Genomic DNA, 18,457 nt, shown 5'->3' on the forward strand with positions numbered 1-18,457 from the left:
GGTACCTCATCAAATGTCCTTCCACCCACTGTCAAACCCATCAGAGCAAAACATTTGAAGTTATATCAGATGCAGAAGATGATTTGGAGTAGAGGGGGGGTGGGGGACCATAAAAAGCACCAGGAGCATAATTGCAACCGTAATTGGCCCGTGATTCATGGTCCTCGGACAGCTATTTTAGTTTATCCCCGACTTTTGTCTTTGATTCCCTGGCATGTCAGCATCCCCCCCCCCCACCCCCCACCCAGGAGTGCAGATATATAGAATATAGAAATAAACTTCTATCATTCTGCCACTCTCTTCACAGACACACAAGAGTGACATCATTCTGTCAGCAGGAGAAAATAGCATGCTTTCCATTGACATCACTCCACATCCCGTTGCTAGGAGACAGGGGAGTCAACACTGGTTGCTATGGCGACTGCATTTCACCTTCAGAGCTCCTGACCTTTTTGGTTGTCTATTGCAGACTGTGAATGTGTGTGTGTGTGTGTGTGTGTGTGTGGACTGTGGCCCCAGCGTTGTGTAACATGAGCATTCAAGGTCTTGTTGACTCATTCACTGCAGTCTAGTGATTGTTATAGTACATTCTAGATTAAAGGACTGCCCAGACAATACCCAAGATGCTCTGCAGCGGCTACACATCTGAAAGTAATGGAGATGTTCTGCACGAGACAAGTGATGAGTAAATGAGAAAAACCCATTGTCATAATTCCTACGTAATGTAATAGCTATGATGTCAGCAACCTTTTAAAGTGACGTTACTGTCATTCAAATGATGGGCTATTACGGCATTAATCAAAAGATCAAATTAGTGTAAAAGCAGTATTAAAGTCAGTATAATCAACATTTTCTACGTTGACAAGTGTAAGAAAAAGACTGGAAACGTGAATGAATGTATACAGTATATTTATTTAGATATACATTTCCTCCTGTAAGAGACTGACTCTTGTTTACCTGAGGACAGTGACTGAAGAGGTCCAGCATCAGCGAGTGATTGTAAAATGAGCTACAGAAAAACAGCACAAGTGAAAGAGTTATACATGTAGAATCTGGCTGGTTCAAAGCCGAGGAAACGGATATAGTACCATGTTTGGTAAACTACTACATGCTGATGGTAAAATTGTTAACACAGCTGGATCACAGTGACTGGAAACAGCCTCTTTACACTTAAACTACAGGACCTTCAGATTTATATAAACAAAACAAAATCAGGGTTGAAGTGGTCATCTAGAACACACGGCACAGTGTTACAGAAAGTGCTAGATAGTCTAAGACAAAAGTTTCCAGACTCATAGAATTGAAATGGTTTTGAGTGGCAAGGAGAGTCAGTGGCTAAAAGTGTGGTTCAAGCTCAGCTTCAATCTTGTTATAATTTCAGTCCTTTTTTGGCACAATCGGAGCAGCTTTCTCAGCTGTCATTTGCTAATTGAGTTTAGCAAGCGCATCAATGCCAGTCCTCCGGAGAGGGACACGGGCAGAGGTGGGCATTACAGGGCTTTTTTGGATTAGGTTGAGTTCATGGCCAGTTTTCCACTCCAAGTCTGGTCCTCTATGCCACCCCGGCACATCGAGGGGTAATGTTGTCCCAACAGGACATTCTTCCACCCCGGCCCCCCCACCCACATCCTGCCTCTAAAAGGCATCCCTTCATTCCCAGAAAGGGCACAAAGCTCATCTGCTTGTACAGACATAAGATCTCAAATCTCTGATCTTGTCGAGTAGATGATCACAAGTGTTACCTCAGCGTTTGCTCTGGGTAACCTTTCCAGCTGTGGATGAGGTTTCCCTCTCCTAACAAGACTTTCTGTTTGGTTTCTTGATAAAAATCACATCTGCTTCTCCCACATTTGGCTTTTATGTGCAAAAGCTACTTGAGCAAACACACAGAATAACATCGTTTATGTTTCAAAACCTGGACAGTAATTATAAGCATCATCACACAAGTCATCTCTGAGGACTAACTGGGGAAATTCTTTCCCCAATTTGTATAAAAGGGTAATTATACCCAATAAAGGTAAACAATGGTACACATATATACCTGTATATTCCTAAGTAATTCTCTGGGAATTAACTCCTTATCTTTCCCTGTTCGAGACGTCTAATCAAAGCTAATTAATTGAACTAGTCCCATCAGTCTAATCCAGCCGACAGTGCTGATTTAAATATTGGTTAGAGTCAAGTCATCATATGTACAGGAGGTCTGTACTATGGCTCCGCTCCATCATTTATGACACGGATATAAAACCAAAGGGCAACAAAAAAATACAATAAAACAAGTTCCAAAGACATGGCAATAGTATGGCAAATACTGACAGCATTGTTTCATGGCACATGACCATACTGAGTTTCTGAACAAACGACTAAAATAAACATCCAACAAGGTCAACTGATAAAATGCACAAACAGCAAGCCAAATAACAGGGAGGGACATAGAAAGGGCAAGTGGTGCAATAGGTGTGATGAATTCCTCGAATCCACATACATTTAAATAACATTCCCCTTTCTTCTACAGCAGAAAGGTAAGCTCTCTCGACTGAAGCCATGCAAACGGCAGGAACTGAACTCATGACTTCCCTTCTAAGGCATGGAGCATTGGGTCCCTAAAGAAGGATCCTCTTGCCCTCAGAGCGGGGTGGAAACATCTCATCGTCCAGTCAACGCTGTCTTCCATCCTCACTGCATCTTCGCATCCAGCACCTTACTTTTCTCACCCTTTTTGGCAGCCGTGGACTTCCAGTATCGATGGCAGGCTAACTCCAGCAGCTCCACCCCGCCAATCAGCTTCTGCTGGGCCATGAATACTCCCACCATAACCAGGAAGTAGAGCCTGAACGGGGCCCAGAGCCACAGGCCAGTGAAGCAGAAGGCGATGAAGCTGGTCCAGTAGAGCAGTGAGGCGGCTTTGATCAGAGACACCCGCAGCTCCGACTTACAGGGTGGGACACGGGCGACGCCTTCCCTATCGAAGCCCCGGGGCTGGGCGGAGTAGAAGTCTCGCAGGCGGATCTCCTTCTCGGCCCAGCGATCCCGACACCAAGACTCCAGGTCGGACGAGGCGGTGGGCAGGGAGGCCACTGGGTAGCGGCGGACGTGGAAGTGGATCTCGCGGGGGAAAAGGCCCAGGATGAGGTGGCGTTCTGTCTGAGGGATGTTCTTGGGGTACGCCACTGTAATATCATGGACGGCATCCAGGTTGCCCCCTAGGAAAAGGGACGGTTTAAAATGATCAAAGGGCACAACAAAGAGAACAAGGCATTGAACTACACTGAAAGTTATGTATACCGCTCTATTGTCAACACTCCAAACTAATTGTATGGTACGCAGTTTATGACGTGACACTGCAAGGAGACTTATCCATTTTCCACTTCCACACTTGTTATTGGAATCCTTTTATGCACTTGTCAAAATCCCAGCTCTGAGCTTCATTACGCATGTAGCTCTAATTATCAAGAGGCTTAGAGCTTCATCCCATCTCTGCCTTCAAAACGACCATGAGCTTTATACCACTGTCATTGATCCGCAGTGCCCTTACTATGCCAATATAGAGCTGAATGAAATCTCAGCGGACAGGATGACACCTGCCAGCGCCGGCTCCTGTACAGCTCATCTCTCATAAGGTAAAAATAGAGCTGAGAGGGGCACGGTGGACTTGGGACAAAGACATGTCAGTGTGGGGTGCAGAGAGAGGGAGAGCAGAATTAGCTAAGTCTAATGACATCACACTGATTCACAACACCTGCTTGGTTAGTGTTAGTGCCGTGCTCAGCACCCAGGGCAGCTGGGGATGAGACGGCAGCGCCAGAGGTGGTATTTAAACCCTGGAGCAGTGCCAGAAATTAGCTCATAGGGAAACATGAGAATCTTTGGGGTGTTGTAATGGCGGACAGTAGGATGAAGCATCAGTCTGAGGCGCTGTAGAATAACAGGAAGGATCCCACTCATACAAATGTCATCAGTGGATTAACTACAGTCATCATGATGACATGTCATTTCCCCTTGTTTTGCTGATACTGTATTTCCATCATGATGACTTTGACTAAATTATGGCAATCACCAGAAGATGTTGCCATTTGACCGCCGATTAACAAAAAAATCCTATCTTACCTTTTCGTAGTCTGTCTACAATGAAGGTGAATCCAGTGCTGCGAGGATGCAACACATACTCAAATTTCGGGAGCTTGTGCTGGACAGCAAACGCATCACTCTTTGCTCTTGTATTTTCTGCAAGACAGACAGATACACATTAGACCTCTGGACATTTCAAAAACCATATTATGTTGGAAAGCATGTAACTATTTATAAGAGTTAACGAGAGAGACATTTTGTATTATTGTTTACTTATCAAAAGGCACAACTTAAAGAAAAGTTTATGTTTATTAAGCCGATCAAGTTATTCTATTTGCTGATAGCAGTACTATTATTGCATACATATTAGTAACATCCAATGAAGGTTATCCAAGGTTAATTGATGGACTCTTAACAAGCCAGCAGTATTATGCGTCTATTTGGATTTACTTTAACTTTCCCTTTATTTTAATTTTTTATAAAGAAAATATCACTAAACTGTGATAAAAATGGAACTTTGTTGACATGTGACACAAAAGCAAAAACAGTATGCTATTAAAATTATGTGGCAGTCAGACAATCATAATGTTGATTACGCTATGAAACAATCCATGAAATACACCTACCAGTGGCAAACGCTGACACATTTTTAAAAACCGAGGGGGACATAAACACAGGAAAGATGATTGTTTATTAACCAAACATTCCTCAGGAACTTGTTGCAGGAATACGTAAACTATATCACGACTCATTAGTCAAATGATGTAACAAGTACAGTAGCTGCTTCCTGTAAGACAAAGGGTCTATAGACAGAACTCTATGAGGCCATTGTTTTCCAAGGACTAGTCATTCTTATACAATCTTTAACTCAATTCACACTAGCTTTAAAAGGTTCAAAAGGGGTCATGGTAATATTTAGAGGGGCTTAAGTGCACTCTGGACCGGATCCTGTATGTGCAGGTCTCTAAAGAACAGGACAACTTTTGCATTGGTCGTCAGAACATGCTGTATTCACCGCCCCAACCACGAGGTGTAAGAGGCTTAGATGCAGACGCGTGTGCAGACTCTCACATGCAAAGGTGCAAATGCAACACCAAAACGATATTTAAAGCTCTAAATCTTCTTGCCAATTATGATGTAACTTAATTGGACCCCTCATGACATCATGGTGCGTAGAGAGAAGTTAAGCTTCCCTCAGTAAAGCTACTCGGGACTTTGATTGGATTAGTTCTGGTTTGAAAGGGCTTTAGTCACTGGTGTCGCTGTTGCTTGGATTGAAACATCAGAGCATTCCTGCAGAAATGTCTGTGTGGGGTGTGTGTCTCGGGGATTTTGCCGTGCCTTATCACTTGGAAATTGTAAATGCATAATAGTGTCCGTGTAGGGCCACACTGCGAGCTGTAAACTGGTTGTCGGGTACATATTGTGAGAAAGACTATTGCAAATGTGGCTAAATTGTCCCATGAATGAATGGAGTGATGCTTGTTTATTTCTCACCAGTGAGGTCTGTGCCCTCGGGGAACAGGAGCAGCTGCAGGGGCTCTTTGATGTCACAGAAGTAGTCTAGCATGTTCCCCATGTGCTTCTTGTCATTCTCCCACCGACGCTGAATAAAGACGAAGCATGCCACCTGCATTGCCCAGCCTGGAAAATACAAACAGTCTTTACAGGTGTAATTGCTTAACTGATCTGGACTTTCAAAGCAGGCATAGTCTATGTTTCCCAGGAAAAGCGTTTGACATTGGGCCATTTTTTATTTCAGAGTACTTATGATCTCTAACATACTCCCTCTTGATATCACGTTTGTCATACCAGCATCTACTCACAGAAAAAAAAAAAAATGTATTTGGTTATATTAACTATTCTCAGGCGCCCGTTAATAAGCTTTTTGCTTAAACTAATAAGAGTAAAAAACAGTCCATAAATAAAACATTTGTTTTTGTTGAAACTGTTATGGAAGAGGTGTTGATTCAATTTCCTTTTTTTCATACCCTTCTACTGCCCTACATTTGCAATATATTGTTCCTCATTTAGATTTAGATTTAACTTTCTATTAAAAGTAAACTGCTTTGCAATGATGTAATGACATGTATGCAGAAGTGCTTTGCAAACCATATATGATATAATGGTATGAATAGGAGTTTAAGTCTGTGTTCAGTAAAGAGAAAAGCACACAATGTATACCCACCAAAGCCAGGCACAGCCTTCAGGGCCGCCTTGAGGCAGATCTTCTCCAGACGAAGGTAGCTGTACCTGAGCAGACAACACCAGAGGAACATCCAGTCCAGGCGGGTGCGGTGGTTCATGATGATCACACTTCGCTCACTCGGAATGAAGCCATCTCCCGTAATCACCACCTTCACCCCAAACACCAGCTCCAGCAACGACTACAGAGGGGAGAGATGCCGGGATGGAGGAGGGATAAGGAGGGAGAACAAGAGGGAAGAAATGAAAAGGGATAGGGAGGAAACATGGAGAGAGGTAGACGATCACAAGAATGATCATTGGAAAAATATGTAAAGGGAGAGAGGAGGGACTGGGAAGAGGAAAGATGGGAAGATACATTTAGGAGGGACAAGTATGAGAAAAAAATGAATAAATAATTTTGCATGGGGTCACTGTAAACAAGATTTGCTTAATTGTCCTAAAAGGAAACCTAAATACATGAAGTTTACTTCTGATAAATAAGGCAGGCATAAATAAGGCAGATATGACGTAGATGATGGAGACCATGTTAGACACGGGTCACTTAAGACCATCTGGCATGAGCATTAGCATGCTAAGTAGAAGCTAAGCTGGTGAACACACCACAGGCAGCGTCAGCCAGGTAGCGACGAGGCGATCCGTGATCCAGCGGTACCAGGCAGGAGACAGCAGCATGAGGGGCAGAACTGGAGCCAGCATGAAGACACTTCCAAAGATGCTTCCCAAAAACAGGGTGATCACAAAGTACAGGCCCCGCACTGACACAGCCATCTGCGGAGAGATGAGGGAGACAAGATTAATCAGTCAAAACAAATAAAAGCAGATAAAACGTAAGCTGTTGTTTATGTATTAAAAAACAAAAAGATGATGACTTGTATTAATGTATATACTGTATTCCTGACTTGGATGTCCACTATGTAAAGTGGCTTGGGTGGAGCAACTGTAATATGAAACAAATGGGATTATCGAGAGTCGCATCAATTGCAAGGACTGCTGTTCTGTTGTTCTTCTGACATATTTTCCCACAAACAGTGGAAAAACCAGGGCAGACATTCCAAGTGTGGAATGTAAATAGGGGAACCTTTTCTGACTGTGGGTAACACATTGTGGACGCATGGTCACTAAATCAAGTGTGGCTGTGGCCTCAAAATTATTCACAGTCTGTAGAGCATAAACAGTGGTTGAAATATCGTTAAAGCCGCCAATAACTTGTGTAACCATACACAAATATATTCAATTAAATATACTGGGGCAGAGTATTTGATCCAAATTATTCAATCCCAACTGATATTTAAGATAACATTTTGCCGTTTTAACTAGTTGTCATGTAAATTAAAAAAGCGATTTTGGTACACCTTCATCTTTTCCCCAAATAATTTAATCCACTTCTGTTGTGAAAAAAAGTGCACCTGAAGCTATGACAGCTATCTTTGACTGCAATCGCCTCTGATATTAGGAGTGGAACTAATGGATAAAGTTACATAATAAACTATAAACACAATATGAAGGTACATTGAACTGATAAGCTTGCTTTGTTAAAGATGTGATAATGTAATTACATCCTTGGTTTAATAAGTATAATTAAGATTCATTATAAACCTGTAAACTAAGGATCATTCACACATGGGAAGGCATTAAACACATTGGCCTACAAACTTCATAAAACAAGGCTCAAGATGAACGTAAATGCAAACCATGTAAGTAGTAGATTGAAAAGGTATGGTTGAGCATGTTCCGAGCGGTAGCTGCAACATGGCAGGAATAGAGTCATTAGATCCCTGAGGAAAGTGAACTGAGCCCGTAATCCTTCGGAAATTCAAAACCAAGTAACAGGACCTTCAATTGTCCATGACATATCAGATGAGTTTAAAGGGGCTCATCTGGACATGCCATGAGGATCGCCTGTCATTTATATGACATCAGTGGTGACCACTTCAGCCTCAACGGTAACGTTACACTATTGTCCTTACGTAAGAAACACACAGGTGTTTTCACTTGGTTAGCCTCATTAGACCTCCTCTCCGAACTGTGTGCTCGACCTGAATCTCCCACTCTCTCCAGTTCATGTTGGTGCACCTATACAACAAGGTCGTGGATTATCTTTTGTTCCTAGTTTGGCTCCACCAAAATTAAAGTAGGACAATTCAAAATGACCTATTTTGATGTGCAGGGCCTTTAAAAAATATCCAAACAACCACCAAGCAAAGTCAACTCAAAAAACCCAAACAGACCAATTTATTTCCATTTATTCAAACCAAAACGGTCAAATACGAGGCAAGTTAAGGATAGGCAATCTCTCGATAAAGAACTAGTCCATTAGCCCTTAAGAAAGTGTTTTAATGTGCTGCTACATGCTGGGATACTTTTGATAAAAGGCTATGTAGATACACTTGATTTAACGCTGTCTTTTCACTATGTTTTATCTGAATGTGTAACTTTATAAATAAGCAGGACATAGGACAACCTAAACCAACAGGTTTACATCATCTTCATCAGAACACTGCAATTATAATCACGTCCCCTGAGATAAAAGTTCAAAGGGGAAATACAGGGAGTCCTGATTTGATTGGCCCCTGACCTTGCTGACGCAGCGAGTCTTAGCTGATGCCACAGGGAGCAATTTCATCCAGCTTTGAACTGTGGTTCACACATAACAGCTTAATTACTGCTATGATTGCAACAGCCTTTATTCAGACTACCTGCCCTAACACGCCCATCATCTCGCCCTCGTTGACACCCTCTGCGGCACCATGACGCAGCAAGTCTCAAACAGAAGTGGCTGAAGGTGCATTTAAAAGATGCAAGTCCTTCATTATGCTGGCAATAAGGGTTTAACGGTTACCTGTTTTAACAACGGAAAATCTGAGGCACAAGGTGAGAAAACATGCTTGCTCAGCACAATTATGCTGTGTCCCAACGCACACACATCACGAACACCCTTGGGTGGCAACCGGAACAAGCAAAAGATCCCACAGTAGAAGGCATGACACACTGGGAAATGATGTGAGAATTGAATGGAATTATGGGTATATAAGTGTTGAATAAACATGTTTTTCTTCTACTGGGAGTGGACACCTGGGACATTTCATTATTTATATCACGCATCCATGGAAACACTTTTGTTTTCATACAAAGCAAGGACTACTTTTGGAATGATTTAGTACCATCCATTTGGGTTGGTTTAACATTGTATTTAAATCAAGATAACAGTGATTCTGAAAGCACTTCCCCAAACACAGCACCACACGCAATGCAAAGCATATTCCTTCACATAGTCCAAGTCTAAATTCTCTGGCAATCATTTTGCATTCCTTACTTTAAGCCAGGACCAAACATCCCGACAGAGAAAAGCTGAGTGAAGAGGTCAAGCATGTCTGGGCTAAACAATGAGCTTAAGTAAGTGTGTGTGTGTGTGTGTGTGTGTGTGTGTGTGTGTGTGTGTGTGTGTGTGTGTGTGTGTGTGTGTGTGTGTGTGTGTGTGTGTGTGTGTGTGTGTGTGTGTGTGTGTGTGTGTGTGTGTGTGTGTGTGTGTGTGTGTGTGTGTGTGTGTGTGTGTGTGTGTGTGTGTTTCTAATCTTCAACATAGAAACTTGTACAGTTTAGAAATACCTTAAAATGTATCAGAAAGTCCAACATAACTTTTGGGTATGTTCTTGACATACAGACTTAATGGGGGGGAAAAAACATTAGCTGCGTCAAGAAAACAATTGATCAATACCCAACATGGCCTATTAACCTCACTCAATCTACATCCATCAATTTTACCAAGAGCAGCCAAACTCTTTCATTGTATCGATGAAAAGGGAAGCAGTAATTGATAAATAGATCAATTATAGAGGACTTGACAGGATGAGTTAATTGTTTACATGGTTAATGTCCTTAAGTGTCCCACCCATATTTCACCACTTCAATGCAGCCCCACAGGAAGGCAACTGGCGGGGAAACAAATGTAATCTAGATTCTGCGATTTTGATTAATTAAGAAACACGATTAAATGGTCTTGAAGTACATTTGTCTGAACTGGTTGGGTCTGTTATCAGCTGTACAAAAAGCCTGTGGATTAGCTATGAGTTTGGGAGCAAAGTGCATGTCAGTGGCTTCCTTGTGAATTTCCCAATCTCTCCCAATAAATATGTATTCAATAACGCTGGGTATTTTCTGACATTAAGGCGCCGTTTACACGAGGAGAAAACTGCTTGTATCTGCATAGTTTTGCGTGCGTATAGCCCTATTATTTACACGAGGCCGATAGAAACTGACCCCACAAACGATAACGGGTCCCAAGGTGGATAGATTTGCAAACGAAACACTCTGGGGGGTCAACCGAGTCCGTGTAATCACCTCTATACGAATATTTCCTGAAAAAATAACGATAGCCCCACCTTTCCTGCTCACTGCTGTAGCAACTATCAAAAATAGCTGTGTTAATTAAACGCACAAGGGGTTCTTGAATGAAATAATATTATAAAAAGGCAAACCAGAATTGTTAACGCCCAATATACTCCTTAAACAAAATAAACAGAGTCAGATTTCATGCATTGATCCATTATATTGACAATTATCCAGCCAAACAACACAAACAAAATTAAACAGTCCGCTCTGCGATACACCAAACTTGTCTTTACTGCCTAATCCAGGCCATTATTGTTCATTGCTCCTGCGCCCGTCGACGGCAAAAAGAGAAATGTTTATAATCCACACAAAAAAAGGAAACACGAGGACCGGCGTGTCCCAGAGGAGCGATCTCACCCGGTGTTTGTAGAGAATATCTCTCTTTCTGAGCGCGTCCTCTCCACGGAGACGTGCTTCTTGGTCGGTCGATGCAATATCCACAGATTCGGTTTCTTTCAGTTAACTTCCCCGTTGCATTTATCCATATATTTACATGCTGAGGAAATTACTATATCCCGCTGAATACCAGCAATCGCCACACACACTTCCTCCTGTCAGTAGCTACTGCTACTGACCATGCTACAGATATTAGTGCAAAATCTACAGCTCCTCTACCACAACCATCAGCAACAAGTGGACATGGAGAATTACATGAACTACATGTTGCTAAATACACCGCGGGGCTTAAACAGAAGGGTAGCCATGGCAACATTGCTGCGGGGCTGCTCTTCTTCGCTGCTTTTGGTGTATTTTGGCGGAAGTTACAGCGCCACTTACAGTCCCGGCATATGTACTACAGCGTTTCCAGCGGCCTCATTTGAACAGACACGTTAAATGAAACTAATGCATGTGAACGGAAGACTTTTTTGAATACGCATACTGTGTATAAACGCAAACGTTCCCGTGTGAAGGAGGCCTAAGGCCCCGCTCACACGGGACCGTTTGCGTTTATGCACAGTATGCGTATTCAAAAAAGTCTTCCGTTCACATGCATTTGTTTCATTTAACGTGTCTGTTCAAACGAGGCCGCTGGAAACGCTGTAGTACATATGCTGGGACTGTAAGTGGCGCTGTAACTTCCGCCAAAATACACCAAAAGCCGCGAAGAAGAGCAACCGAGCAGCCCCGCTGCAATGTTGCCATGGCTACCCTTCTGTTTAAGCCCCGAAACTGAAACTGAAAGAAACCAATCTGTGGATATTGCATCCCGACCAAGAAACACGAAAGAAAACAACTCCGTGGAGAGGACGGCTCAGAAAGAGAGAGATATTCTCTACAAACACCGGGTGAGATCCTCCTTTGTCAATATAATGGATCAATGCATGAAATCTGACTCTGTTTATTTTGTTTAAGGAGTATATTGGGCGTTAACAATTCTGGTTTGCCTTTTATAATATTATTTCATTCAAGAACCCCTTGTGCGTTTAATTAACACAGCTATTTTTGATAGTTGATACAGCAGTGAGCAGGAGAGGTGGGGAGAGCCGGGGCTATCGTTATTTTTTCAGGAAATATTCGTATAGAGGTGATTACACGGACTCGGTTGACCCCCCCAGAGCGTTTCGTTTGCAAATCTATCCACCTTGGGACCCGTTATTGTTTGTGGGGTCAGTTTCTATCGGCCTCGTGTAAATAATAGGGCTATACGCACGCGAAACTATGCAGATACAAGCAGTTTTCTCCTCGTGTAAACGGCGCCTAAATCAACCAGCATTGAGAAACATGGTCTACCCGGAACCGATGTACTCAAATCACGACAGACAAGGCGATAATTCTCTAATTTGCACACATTTTCCATAATCCCAGTTTGGGATAAAAGAAAAAGCAAGGACTTTGACCAGACAGACAACACTGGCCGGTCAACGTTTAACATTTAGGAAAAGTAGTTACACTAACAGACCCTATACATGGTCTGCAATGTTGTCTGTTAATAATCATCCCTTCCGTTAGCATTTCGCTTTGTAAATAATTACTCAACTCTAGCCTTGCTTGCAAATAAGAGAGACACCATAAGAAATAATGGTGAGATGTTTTCACAATAGATTGATGCTGCAAATGCTATTTTATTATGTCTTCTTAAAAAGGTTAAGACTGGCTGCTTTTGCTTTACTCCATATTTTCAAATATTTAAATATCTTTTTAGTTTTTCTCTGAAATGTGTACTTTTATCAGAATCAGAAACGGGTTGATTGCGAAGTAGGAAACTATAATAACATTAAAATACAGCAATATCTAAATAGAATATAGATGAAATATGGATATACCTGTCAAAATATAATAAAATAAACATATGTGCAGTTTTGGTATGACAAGAAATAAGTTTGCGAGAGCTTTTTGGGTAATCGAACCACTGACCCTCAGGTTGCTAGACATCCATTTACCTCTTGAACTAAAGCCACCATCCTTAACACTGTATATTTTCCTAATCGTACTTACATACTTTTACTTAAGTGCCATTATCAATGCAATACGTTTACTTGAATTGATTATTTTTACAGTGTGGTTGGAGCGTCCGAGGTGTCAACATATACTGTCAAATCCACTGCTTACAGTACTTTTACTCAAGTAAAGAATCTGAATATTTTTCCCACCACTGGTTAAAACGTTAGCGTATACTTTGGAAACTGTGAGAAAGCTACCTGCTGTCATTGCAGGTTATCTTCGGACTTATGTTCCTCTCGAAACAAGGCTGACACAAACAACATGAATGCCAGTTAATCATACAACATCTCACATTAAACAGAAGCTAGCCTATTAGCCGACGTTATCCTGCTTATTTGAACAGGGCGGGCTAACTACGGTTAAACATATCTGCATACTGTCGCATGACAACATACCCACCTTTCTTGTTTCTCCTCGGGAGTCAAATATCTTTGCAGTATAGGTGAGGTAGTTTTGTTAGCTCCGATAAGTCCAAGCACTTGGTTGCGACATAGCAACTTGGCAAGCCAGCTAGCAGCCTGCTAACGTTAGCACACTAGCTAAGCTGTTCAACAACTGCGTTACTAAGCTACCACTCAAAGCTAACGGTTATTAAAACTGTTCCACGGACCGTTTCCCAGCAAATTGTTTTTTTTTTAGGTATTAGCCCACGACTATTTTTGCTTTGTTTGAGTGCCTTACTTACTATGACTGCAGCAAAAGTGTAGCCGCCTTACCAATATGCTAACACGACCTCTCAACTTGTTACCTCTCACCTGTCCCTCCGCACAGCCATCAACAGGGGTCGCTGTTTTTGCCTGCTACATTATTCCAGGAGGTGAGAGTAAACCGCAGGCACAGCTTCAAAAACAACATTGAGGTGAAGTAGATTTCACATGTTGATAGTGGCAATGGTTGACGTTTATGTTATATTTTAGGCAGCAGGAAACTACCTGCAAGAATAAAGTCTTTGCAGGAGGTGCAAATGGGGAGAGGTAGATAGGGTGAAAAGGCTCCATGCATGCACTCCTAATGCAAGTGCCAGGTGTAGGAATGTAAAACCAACGTTAAAGTAGCCTATTTTCAAGTGTCAAAGTTGCTCATTGTGCAGCAATGTGGCTCCTGTATGTGTTGGGTTATTAAAAAACACATTATTACGTATGTGCTTCTTATGATATTAATATATGAGCAGTATTTTAATGGTGAGGCCAGCAGAGGGCCTAGCTTCTTAATATTGTTTGATAAAGTTATCTGAAATGTTGCCTCACATACAAAAAAACCCACTATTAAATACATTTATACAATATTTCCATCTAAATGAAGTAGAGGCAGAATAATTGGGAACATCAAATGTCTCAAAATGCAGTACTTTTAAATGAACATGTACAACCAGGTGAGGATAAAAACTCCTTTATCCAATTTAATAATCAAATTATATTTGTAATCATTTATACAGGCTAACAATAAACATGACAAGGCTACACTACACTTCATTACAACTTTTAAAGGTAAACATCCAGTATAGACTTCACATTGTTTCAACAGACTCTACTTAATAGCCTTATTCATTTTTGCAAGTTTAACCTTTGCAGTGACATTAATGTCTTTAAGTGATGTATAACTGAAATGATCGGCCCCTGTAAAGTTCATTCCTGTTACTACTTTTGTGCCAACTAATCCTCTATTCAGCGTTTAAGAGATTTGGCTCATGTTGCATTGTTCTAGATCCCTATTTGAATAATATTTCAGAACTCATTTAAATCTCAAGCATTGTATTGGTGATGTTCTTCATCACTGAGCCTCCCAACATAGCCTTTTAAAGTAGTATAAAACCTCGCATGTGTCATTTGTTTCTTTTACCCACAGTTATGAGGTGTTCTACTGTTACAGATTACCTCAGCATTCAGTGATGTGTGTGCACAGATTGGTCAATGTGTCTGAGCGTATCCGAGCATGCATGTTCTCTCATGTGTGTGTGGTGACGGACTGACAGACAGGGCAAAAGAGAGAGTGCACTTAGTCAAACTCAAGACTTTTCCATGACCTGCTCCCTATGGCATGCACTCTATCTGAGAGACTGAGTGAACTGTATAGCTTTCTCAGTATAAACTTCTCAAGGGTCAACGCATCACTTCAGAGGGAATGGAAAAAACTTTGCTTTGAAACAAGCTCTTTTTTCAGTTTAGTGCCAACTCACCTTCAAAAGAACAGCACGTCCACATGATTAAAGGCTGTTGTCCAAGATAATTTAGTAAAAGCAATTTGATCAGTTACTCTTAATCATATTCCCTTTGAGAATTCCAAATATCTAAACCCTCTGGTAAGAATCACAGTCATTTTGATCCATTAAAAACACGTACACTTAAGCTTTGTTTGCTGATAAAAACGACATGGGAGGTAAGCCAAGTTAAATGCAACAGATAAACGTAGAAACCATCTACATTAATTTATGTTAGACATGCCATTACACTTACATAAATCCATGTGGAAGAGAAAAAGTGACTTTTTGCGGGCATTGTACACTGTGTTTTGGTTTATTTTCTATTCTATTGATAGCACTTTAACGAGGCTTTTTTGGAGAAAAAAAAAGAACTGTTTTTTTAAAAACATTCCTGCCTCTAATGACCTCTTGTGCTTTTGTGCTAGTTCAAAGAGCAGACATGGATGATTTAACTTAAGTCTTCTTCTCTTTCACTTCACTTCCCATTGACAGCATGTCTCCGCCTCACACCTGTAACATCACTGTAACCCAAGCTCTGCAACCTAATTTCTGCATGTTTATCTCCGTCTATATCCTGAACTTATACCCCGTCTCTCTTTCCTCCCTTTTTCCACTCTGGTCCCTAGGCAGTGAGGATTAGAGTGGAAGGGCCATGAGCTGTCTATTTATATCAACAACAGCCTATGGAAGAGCAGCAGCCTGTGGTTTAGCACATTAACACACAGACCTACTGTACAGTATGGAGCAGATGCCAGCAGACTTGTATTGATCAAAGCTCTAAAATATTGTCGATGAGTTGAAAATGTACCTTACATCATCCTGTAAAACAGAGAATGGGTCCATGTGTGCTAAGAGTCATCCGTCCAAGCAGTTAATTATTTCTTCAAAGGCTGCTCTGTTGAGTATTGACTATGCTTGTTTCTGATTAATTTGGATTTTGTGGAGGATTTGTTTTGAATATCAGTCCCTACTTTGTGGTCCTCTGTGCTCGAGTGGCGTATCACATGGCGCTGTGGGGTTTCCAAAGGTTGAAGGACAGAATGCAACACAATTAGTTAACTCACTGATTTCTAGAAAACTTGTGCATTTGTTTTTTATAGTATTGTGAGCATCCAAGTGCTATGGTTGCATTCTGCCTTATCTCATCAAGTCTTATCTAAGTTGGCAGTAAAGAGAGACAATCAGTCTCTACCATGTGATTTATCCATGTCACAGTCAGTGGTGGAAGTATTCCATGCAAATACTCTGTTACAAGCAAAATAACTGCAATTAAAATCCTGCTTAAGTAAAAGTACAAAGGTATGAGCATAGATATATACTTAGAGTAGACATTACAAGTACTCATTATGCAGAATATCCTATTTCAAAATAATGTTTATTATATTATAAGATAGTATTGAGTGATGCTTTAATGTGTGTATCACTTTATTGTTGCAGTTGTTACATGTGTGGCTAATAACTTATATACTTTGGGTAGCTTAAGCTAAAGTTATCCAATAAATGTAGTGGACTAAAATAGTACAATATTTCCCCCGAAATGTAGTTGCTAAGGTAACAAAGTGGAAATAAGTAAAGTAAAAGTAACTGAAAATTGTACTGAAGTAAAGTATTTGTGTAAATGAATGTACTAGGTTAAAGTGTACCTGTGGTCTCAGTGCAGGTGTTCTTAATGCTCCACATCCTCATCATCCTTCGTTTTCCTTTCCCGACCCCTTCACCTTTTAATCCCCCCTTCTTGTTGTATGCCTCTCAGCGTATCTTATTCTAGCTCTTCCCTTGTTGACAGTGCCAGATATGTGTCTACGCATGGTGGGCCGTCTCCAGACAGGTTATAAATAACCCGCAGAGTTTTTGCTTCATGTCCTGAGAGCTCTACTTTCTTCTCACACTTGAGGAACCATGGGAAAAGAATCTTTCCCTTACGCACATGGCACTCATAATAACAGACACGGTTATACATAAAACCTCTGAGCACATGTGCCCCTTTGCAAGCTTTGCACAATCTCATAGACACAGTTATGCATGCACACACAACCTTGGTGGCTTATACAATAAGGTTGCAGCACTAAAATAGCAAGGTTATAGGAGCAGGGGTACTGTTTACAATGAAATGTTAACTTACATTACATAACCTGCACTGTGGGAATGCAGAGTACATTTCTACTGTCATGTAAGTATGGGAAACTTGCTGAAACAACAGAACGGGATGAAAGTCTGGGAGGGCGAAAAATAGAATGAACAAGAAAACAAGTACATGAGGGTAAAGGATGTAAAACGAGGAGAGGGAGTGGAAAAAAGTGAATAGGATAAGCATTATTTTTCTCCACATGACAGATTGAAGAGGAAGGGGTTATGTTATGGCTTATGGGTACATGGTGTGAGTTTATGTAGAGGGGAGACAGTGAAGCAGCGTTAATGTGGACTATAGTTGGGAGTCGGGGAGAATTCAGGGGTTGGCAGGTCAGACTCCGCTGACACACTGGGATCAGCGATGGGATTGTTTCCATTGGAAAGAATCCCAAGAATGAGCTAGAAGAGCTATCAGTGTCTACACTCAGAGGGCTCTGACAACAGTTTTAATACATAGCCAGGCACACACGCTCTCACACATACACATTTAAAGATACTGTGTCTCACGCCAACAATGGTGTGTGAGACGCACTCCGTTCCCCTATGTCACCCAATACTCGGTGACTCTCACTCATCTTACCAATTACAAAATGAGTGCTGTCACCTTTGACCACCAACAGAGAGGTTGATAAACACAGGGAAAGTGTGAAGAAATTAATTTCACACAAAAAATAGTGATTCAAATCTGCAATAAAAACACAAACAATTTTCAAAACATAAAATAGACTGGATAAGCAACAATACAAGTTACAACAACAACATTAATAGTTATTAATCAAGTCTAACCAGATGTCGATTGTGTATCTGTTGTTGAGTTTTATGTGTTTTAAAGACCATTTAAGGAGAGGCATTGCAAATAAGCTCAGGCTATAACCGTTTTGCTGTGTTGCATTGGTTTATGTTACATCTGTCCCTATTCAAATAAACATTAAATAAATAAATGGACGAGCATTTTGAGAAACATTCTCATTGGCTTTATTGTTGAGAGTCAGATAAGAAGATAGATTCCACTCTCATGCT

At 41.2% G+C, this 18,457-nt stretch overlaps 1 protein-coding gene across 3 annotated transcripts; it reads right to left on the reverse strand.

Annotated features, from left to right (window-relative positions):
- Positions 1-892: 892 nt before the first annotated feature.
- Positions 893-13,859, reverse strand: lclat1 (lysocardiolipin acyltransferase 1). 3 transcript variants are annotated; one of them, XM_034122760.1, is made up of 6 exons: positions 13,507-13,859; positions 6,877-7,044; positions 6,257-6,455; positions 5,566-5,712; positions 4,108-4,224; positions 893-3,203 (listed from the first exon to the last, which is right to left on the reverse strand). In XM_034122760.1, the coding sequence occupies exons 2-6, from the start codon at positions 7,042-7,044 to the stop codon at positions 2,677-2,679; spliced, it is 1,158 nt and encodes a 385-aa protein (XP_033978651.1). In that variant the 5' UTR covers positions 13,507-13,859; the 3' UTR covers positions 893-2,676. The 3 variants fall into 3 exon arrangements, with proteins under 3 accessions (XP_033978651.1, XP_033978658.1, XP_033978667.1); XM_034122767.1 differs by having other exon boundaries at positions 13,793-13,832; XM_034122776.1 differs by lacking the exon at positions 13,507-13,859 and having other exon boundaries at positions 6,257-6,604; positions 6,877-6,966.
- Between the last annotated feature and the right edge of the window lie 4,598 nt (positions 13,860-18,457).

This window comes from Trematomus bernacchii, unplaced genomic scaffold (genome assembly GCF_902827165.1).
Source record: "Trematomus bernacchii unplaced genomic scaffold, fTreBer1.1, whole genome shotgun sequence".
Lineage (NCBI taxonomy): Eukaryota > Metazoa > Chordata > Actinopteri > Perciformes > Nototheniidae > Trematomus > Trematomus bernacchii.

What these genes read in the sequence shown, in the direction of transcription:
- lclat1 (XM_034122760.1), bottom strand. Translation starts at nt 7,044, where the DNA reads ATGGCTGTGTCAGTGCGGGGCCTGTACTTTGTGATCACCCTGTTTTTG. An exon ending in CGAGGGCACAGACCTCACTG is followed by an intron (nt 4,225 to 5,565) that starts GTGAGAAATAAA and finishes TCTGTCTTGCAG; the next exon opens with AAAATACAAGAGCAAAGAGT. An exon ending in TGTAGACAGACTACGAAAAG is followed by an intron (nt 3,204 to 4,107) that starts GTAAGATAGGAT and finishes CCCTTTTCCTAG; the next exon opens with GGGGCAACCTGGATGCCGTC.